The sequence below is a fragment of the Coccomyxa subellipsoidea genome (assembly GCF_000258705.1).
Source record: "Coccomyxa subellipsoidea C-169, whole genome shotgun sequence".
NCBI lineage: Eukaryota > Viridiplantae > Chlorophyta > Trebouxiophyceae > Coccomyxaceae > Coccomyxa > Coccomyxa subellipsoidea.
In genome coordinates, this window is record NW_005178024.1 from 1,075,580 (window position 1) to 1,082,716 (window position 7,137).

Genomic DNA, 7,137 nt, shown 5'->3' on the forward strand with positions numbered 1-7,137 from the left:
GTCAGAGTTGGGGCACGCAGAGCACTCCCGCAGGAGGATAATGCGATACTGAAGAGAAGCGCAAGCATGAAGGCATACCACAGAAAGGCAACAGAAAGGCTCCTAGCGATGGACATGTCCCAAGCACCAGAGGGTAACCTCATCCCCAGAGGCGCACTCCAGCCCGCCGGCAACGCAACACCGCTGGGGACCGCCGCGGCAGCTCAGGCAGCTCTGGGATCGCCTGCGGCTCGCTACAATCTGTCAGCTGTGGGCAGCATATCAGCGCGGCCGCCACCAGCCAGATGCGGCGGCGATCACCCCCGGAGCGGTTGCGGCTCGCATCCTGTCTTCCTGCAAGAAGGCCCTGCTTGCCGATTGGCGGCTCGCGACCGTCAACGTCCGGCAGACAGCAGGTGTGCTCAGCGACTGGCTTCGCGGACGCGACCCGATGATCACCAGGGAGCAGTTTGCGGCGCGATGGTGCCACCGCGCGGTCCTCTGCGCGCTGGAGGAGCTGCCGGGCGCGCAACCAGTCATCCACTGGAGTGCCCAGCATCCCGTGCCGCTTCCAGCGTGACGCTTCCGATCCACCATTCACTGTACCCAGCCGGCCACGGCTCTAACTTGGCTATCTGTATGACCATGCTCTCATTTGGCCTTCTGCCATGACACCCGCTCGTGTCGATTCTTGTGTTGAACTCACACCCTCTCTTAGGGGGGCCTTTGCGATAGGTGCTCTGGGCACATGGGCGCTAAGAGCCTTCGTCATACCATAGTCAGGCACGGATGACTAACCTTTCACCAGTCCCGATCCCACCCCGGCAAAGCCCGGCCTGTCGTTCCTTGTCTGAGACCCCTTTTGCCTTAGAGCCCTGGGACCACAGATTGCCTACCAGAAGCTTTGCGCCTCTCCTACCTCTAACCTTTGCCAGCGCGGAATGGGGCTCCGAGTCACGTGCTTCCACTGGTCGAGGGACCTGTCGAGCTCGGCCCAACACGGCCCCGGGGGTGCCTCCTTCACCCCTGGGGCACTGGCCTCGCCACCCAGTGCCGGTGGCCTCGCCCACCACCGGACGTGTTTGCGCGGCTCACCCCTTGGGTATCCCTCGGCCAGACGGATCCATCGTGCGCCCCGCTACCTGTGGAGTACCGTGCCGGAGAGCCAGAGCGTTGGCGCAAGCTTACAGAAGACCACCCTGCCCAGGGCTTTAGGCTATCAATAGTTTTCCAGTGATCCTCCGATGTTTCTGTCTCACCGGCAGCCCCAACAATCCCCTTGGCCTGTCATCCGTGGCCTTCTGCCTTAGTGTCTGTCCTCCTCACCATTCACAGTAGTTCATTGAAGGCTATCTGAAGGGTTTAGGGTTTCCAACCCCAGTATCCACCCTTGAACCTGAGCGGGTGTCTAGGACCTTGGACATGATGCCTCCTGCCTATCCCCGCCTCCAATGTGGTGGGTGTGTGTATCTGGTCGAGTTCTCGCCAGCCTACCTGTTTTTCGCCTCTTTTGCGGCTTCATATCTCCCATATGCCACCGTTTGCTTGTGCCCCACCTTGCTGGCAGATTGAGACATAGTTTAGGGTCACATTGCCAGCCCCGAGCGGCACCTAGTGGTAATGGGTCCGAACGCGATCCTGTTCCATCCCTGTCGGCCAACCGTATAAACGTGCCTTTCATGTCTGTTCCACCACTGGTTGCCCGCACATCCATAATTGCCTGCCAGTGATTGATGATTGCCTGCTTTTTTTTTTTTTTTTTTTAAAAGGGGAAGCCCCCGCTATTACACAGGTGCCAGTCGCACGCTTCCCAGCACGCATGCAATAGGATATTTGGGGAAACCTGTCAGAGTTGGGGCACGCAGAGCACTCCCGCAGGAGGATAATGCGATACTGAAGAGAAGCGCAAGCATGAAGGCATACCACAGAAAGGCAACAGAAAGGCTCCTAGCGATGGACATGTCCCAAGCACCAGAGGGTAACCTCATCCCCAGAGGCGCACTCCAGCCCGCCGGCAACGCAACACCGCTGAGGTGACGTTGGAGGACCCACGGGGCAAGCCTAGGGCTTGCAGCTGGCTCTAAGGCAAAAGGGGTCTCAGACAAGGAACGACAGGCCGGGCTTTGCCGGGGTGGGATCGGGACTGGTGAAAGGTTAGTCATCCGTGCCTGACTATGGTATGACGAAGGCTCTTAGCGCCCATGTGCCCAGAGCACCTATCGCAAAGGCCCCCCTAAGAGAGGGTGTGAGTTCAACACAAGAATCGACACGAGCGGGTGTCATGGCAGAAGGCCAAATGAGAGCATGGTCATACAGATAGCCAAGTTAGAGCCGTGGCCGGCTGGGTACAGTGAATGGTGGATCGGAAGCGTCACGCTGGAAGCGGCACGGGATGCTGGGCACTCCAGTGGATGACTGGTTGCGCGCCCGGCAGCTCCTCCAGCGCGCAGAGGACCGCGCGGTGGCACCATCGCGCCGCAAACTGCTCCCTGGTGATCATCGGGTCGCGTCCGCGAAGCCAGTCGCTGAGCACACCTGCTGTCTGCCGGACGTTGACGGTCGCGAGCCGCCAATCGGCAAGCAGGGCCTTCTTGCAGGAAGACAGTAATGGAAAGGAACAGCCTGCCATGGGATTCGTACGACTCGGCTGCGTTGACGCGGGAGGAGGCTCCAGCAGCAACACCTGGACGCTCAAAGGACAGACCTGCTTTCCCGCCGGGCGTCAAGTCGCGTGCAAGTCAGGCAGTAGCCCACAGAGTCGTGGCTTCACCAGCAGCAGAACAGGTCACGCGCGTACTCCGACACGGTGGCCCTCGCCGCCGACTGCTGGTGATCGCACTCCTTGCGCCTTCTCACCCTCAACGTCAACGGCCACAAATCAGAGACTGTAGCTGACTTACTACCCTATACTGCGGGTGCTGGCTCCAGCCGGCTCCGCGCCTGGCCCCGGCTGGCGGGGTGCGGTATAAGTACTGAGCACCGTGCCCACGTTTGATTGGGTCTTGCTTGGATCTGGCGAGTCCAACAAGGAGTGGGTTTGTGGCAGCCTTTTGCTGCAGCTTGTCTGCAGGACACACCTTACCTTCTGGCAGGAAGAGGGTATAACAACTGGTGCATCAGGTCTGACAAGATGCGTAATGTTGACATGAGCACATGGCAGATCCAGACACATGGGGCAAGAACCGGAGCTTGAAGTCTGATCACAAACATTTGAAGAGCATCCTTCCTGCTTCCTGTTGGTGGACTCTTCGGATTCATCAAGGGCTAGGATGAGAAGCAGCCCAGCAGAGCACTTGCTGGAAGAACATTCCCTCTCTATTTTCCGTCTATCTGTGAATTTGCTGATGTTTCGAGCTCCCCAGCCCCTATGAATGCAGCTTGATTTGGATTTGGCCAGGACATGACAATGATGGCCCGTATCCGGTGATATGCATGTAAGGATCTTAGAAAACATGAGAAGTAGCCGCAGCCCACCTCGGTGATGAGGGCGGTGGCATTGGCGCGCAGGCGCAGGTAGCCGTACTTGAGGTTGATGTTGGCAAAGATGGCCGGCTGCGGGTCCTCCAGGAAGTCTGCCGTGCTCAGCAGGCGGCCTGCATTGCAGTGCCACGCATGTCAAATCCATTCATCAAAAGTCCACTCATCCAGCATGCCATTGAATACATTTGTTCCGTGCATGCATGTTCCAGAAAGCCCCTAGCCACATAAACAAGAGTATAGTATATGCTTGTCAGTCGGTGCCCCAGCACGTCGTATCGTCATGATAGTCCCACTCTGCAATCCTTCTCCCTTACTCGGCATTGCATACAGTCGCAGAGGGTAGGCCTCTCGCCTCTCTCGGCCACAGCTGCAGGAACAGGGGAGCTTTAAGGCTCCATAAAGAGGCCTCCCCTTCCCGAGTGGTTGTCGTGGCTCATATTATGGCTGCCTTGGCCTAAAACAGGTGGCCTGCCTTGGCCTAAAGCAGGGGGCCTGCCTTGGCCTAAACCAGGTGGCCTGCCTTGGCCTAAAACAGGCACTCTGTATGACCATGGTCTCCTGGCCTTTTTTTTTTTTTTTAAAAGGGGAAGCCCCCGCTATTACACAGGTGCCAGTCGCACGCTTCCCAGCACGCATGCAATAGGATATTTGGGGAAACCTGTCAGAGTTGGGGCACGCAGAGCACTCCCGCAGGAGGATAATGCGATACTTAAGAGAAGCGCAAGCATGAAGGCATACCACAGAAAGGCAACAGAAAGGCTCCTAGCGATGGACATGTCCCAAGCACCAGAGGGTAACCTCATCCCCAGAGGCGCACTCCAGCCCGCCGGCAACGCAACACCGCTGAGGTGACGTTGGAGGACCCACGGGGCAAGCCTAGGGCTTGCAGCTGGAGGCAGGGGTCACAGCAAAGCAGGCAATCATCAATCACTGGCAGGCAATTATGGATGTGCGGGCAACCAGTGGTGGAACAGACATGAAAGGCACGTTTATACGGTTGGCCGACAGGGATGGAACAGGATCGCGTTCGGACCCATTACCACTAGGTGCCGCTCGGGGCTGGCAATGTGACCCTAAACTATGCCTCAATCTGCCAGCAAGGTGGGGCACAAGCAAACGGTGGCATATGGGAGATATGAAGCCGCAAATGAGGCGAAAAACAGGTAGGCTGGCGAGAACTCGACCAGATACACACACCCACCACATTGGAGGCGGGGATAGGCAGGAGGCATCATGTCCAAGGTCCTAGACACCCGCTCAGGTTCAAGGGTGGATACTGGGGTTGGAAACCCTAAACCCTTCAGATAGCCTTCAATGAACTACTGTGAATGGTGAGGAGGACAGACACTAAGGCAGAAGGCCACGGATGACAGGCCAAGGGGATTGTTGGGGCTGCCGGTGAGACAGAAACATCGGAGGATCACTGGAAAACTATTGATAGCCTAAAGCCCTGGGCAGGGTGGTCTTCTGTAAGCTTGCGCCAACGCTCTGGCTCTCCGGCACGGTACTCCACAGGTAGCGGGGCGCACGATGGATCCGTCTGGCCGAGGGATACCCAAGGGGTGAGCCGCGCAAACACGTCCGGTGGTGGGCGAGGCCACCGGCACTGGGTGGCGAGGCCAGTGCCCCAGGGGTGAAGGAGGCACCCCCGGGGCCGTGTTGGGCCGAGCTCGACAGGTCCCTCGACCAGTGGAAGCACGTGACTCGGAGCCCCATTCCGCGCTGGCAAAGGTTAGAGGTAGGAGAGGCGCAAAGCTTCTGGTAGGCAATCTGTGGTCCCAGGGCTCTAAGGCAAAAGGGGTCTCAGACAAGGAACGACAGGCCGGGCTTTGCCGGGGTGGGATCGGGACTGGTGAAAGGTTAGTCATCCGTGCCTGACTATGGTATGACGAAGGCTCTTAGCGCCCATGTGCCCAGAGCACCTATCGCAAAGGCCCCCCTAAGAGAGGGTGTGAGTTCAACACAAGAATCGACACGAGCGGGTGTCATGGCAGAAGGCCAAATGAGAGCATGGTCATACAGATAGCCAAGTTAGATCCTGCGTGACGATGTGTTTAAGGATAATTGAAGGACTACCATACATCGATTTCACACGATTTCTCCACCGATACACCAGCATCTTCAAGTTTCTCACTTGCATTGTGTAGAGAATGTTCACAGCTTTCGATCGATACCCCACTTGCCTACTTTTGTGCGTATTTACTCATTTCGACCACGACACAGTTGCCATCCCGCGAGCTCACACGTCCGGATAGCCTCCAATGTAGCTTATTTTCAGCCACTACCATCATCGACAATATATATACATATTTTACGCGAATGCTACCCGTCTCCACTGGACCAGAGGGTTCAGGGGCAGGAGGGAAGTGTCACAAGGGAGGAAGAGTGCGGGGAGGAAATAGGGGCAGGGGAAGAGGCCACACGAGCCTCTTTTGTAGGCTTCCCGAGGGGTTTTCAAGGCCTTTAGTAGGGAGCTGCCACAGCTCTTGAACAAGGCCCCAAGACCTCCTCGGCGGACGGTGGACGCCCTAAAGAGCTAATCAGCAGGAGCAATCAGCACAGGGGAGCACAAGGTAGTAGAGAGGAGCACAGCAGCAGCAGCAGCAGTTGCCCAGCAACTTGGGTCCCCCACCTGGCCAGCCTGATCAGCACGATGCAGACTGTCAAGTCATGGCAGTTGGAGCCTCAGAGAGCCCTGGATGCCCATGCGTTGAGCACTCCCCGGCCAAGGCTTCTCCGGCCGCGGCCAGACCGGTGGGGGGACAGCGAGCCACTCCTACTGGCTGCCTTGGGCCAGCTTGAGCTGCAGGAGGAGGTTCCTTATGGCAGCCCGGAGCGCATGCAGCTGGAGCTAAAGGTCACCAGAGGAGTAATCGCTCACTTCGCGCCGCATGTCGGGGGAGTCAAGCAGCGAGGATCGCCCGGCGCAGCTGACAGCTGCGTGGAGCTCTGGTTTGACACGGTCCCGGCAGCAGCTGCGGCGCGGCATGCGGCAGCGGAGGACCAGCTTGTCCGGCTGCGTGCAGTGCCGGGCAGCGGAGACGTAGCGGTGCCGGTGCAACTCACTGCTGGGCGGTTCCACTGCCAGCACACCTGCATCATCATCCACGGGCTGCCGTACGAGTACTGCAGAAAGGGTCTCACTCAGACCCTTCTGGACTGTGCTGGCTGCCCCAGGGACACATACGTTGTTCGCGGCGAATTCCTCGGCGACCTGCCAGGACCGTTGGCAGTGGGCACCCATGGCGTCGGCAACGGGAATGCGTGCCTTGCATACATCCAGACGCCGGATGAGGACCGGCACTTGGGCCGCTTACCAAAGCGGTTCTTCATCGACGGTGACACCCGGATCAATATCACGCGGCCGGGGCAGCTGCGGCAGCCCAGCCAGCCATCCTCCTTCCAGTCGCAGCGCTTAGCTCCGGAGCCGTCGCGCCGCTCAGGGCCTCGACCGATCCGTCAGCGGCAGCGCGCTGCGCAGGCCCACACGCGCACCGCAGCCGCGGCGCAGCGGACACAGCCAGCACCCAGTGCCCAGTTGCAGCAGCTGGAGGCCCGCGTACAAGCCAGCCGCGCGCCCGGTGGCGACCGCTCTGGCCTGGGTGCGTCTGGCTCCATCAGTGTAGCGCGATTAGGCCCGCGTTTTCGCCCCGCTGGAGACACGCAGCCGCTTACTCC

At 58.9% G+C, this 7,137-nt stretch overlaps 3 protein-coding genes across 3 annotated transcripts; 1 reads left to right on the forward strand and 2 right to left on the reverse strand.

Annotated features, from left to right (window-relative positions):
- Positions 1–108: 108 nt before the first annotated feature.
- On the forward strand, positions 109–559 carry COCSUDRAFT_58732 (hypothetical protein; the record flags this gene model as incomplete). The annotated part of the gene is made up of 2 exons (XM_005643936.1): positions 109–249; positions 281–559. 2 exons carry the CDS (start codon positions 109–111, stop codon positions 557–559), a joined length of 420 nt encoding a protein of 139 aa, XP_005643993.1.
- Positions 560–871: 312 nt separating this feature from the next.
- On the reverse strand, positions 872–1,556 carry COCSUDRAFT_58733 (hypothetical protein; the record flags this gene model as incomplete). Its single annotated transcript, XM_005643937.1, has 2 exons — positions 872–1,040; positions 1,474–1,556. 2 exons carry the CDS (start codon positions 1,554–1,556, stop codon positions 872–874), a joined length of 252 nt encoding a protein of 83 aa, XP_005643994.1.
- A 794-nt stretch (positions 1,557–2,350) lies between these two features.
- Positions 2,351–5,175, reverse strand: COCSUDRAFT_58734 (hypothetical protein; the record flags this gene model as incomplete). Its single annotated transcript, XM_005643938.1, has 4 exons — positions 2,351–2,566; positions 2,777–2,836; positions 3,454–3,572; positions 4,989–5,175. 4 exons carry the CDS (start codon positions 5,173–5,175, stop codon positions 2,351–2,353), a joined length of 582 nt encoding a protein of 193 aa, XP_005643995.1.
- Positions 5,176–7,137: the final 1,962 nt, after the last annotated feature.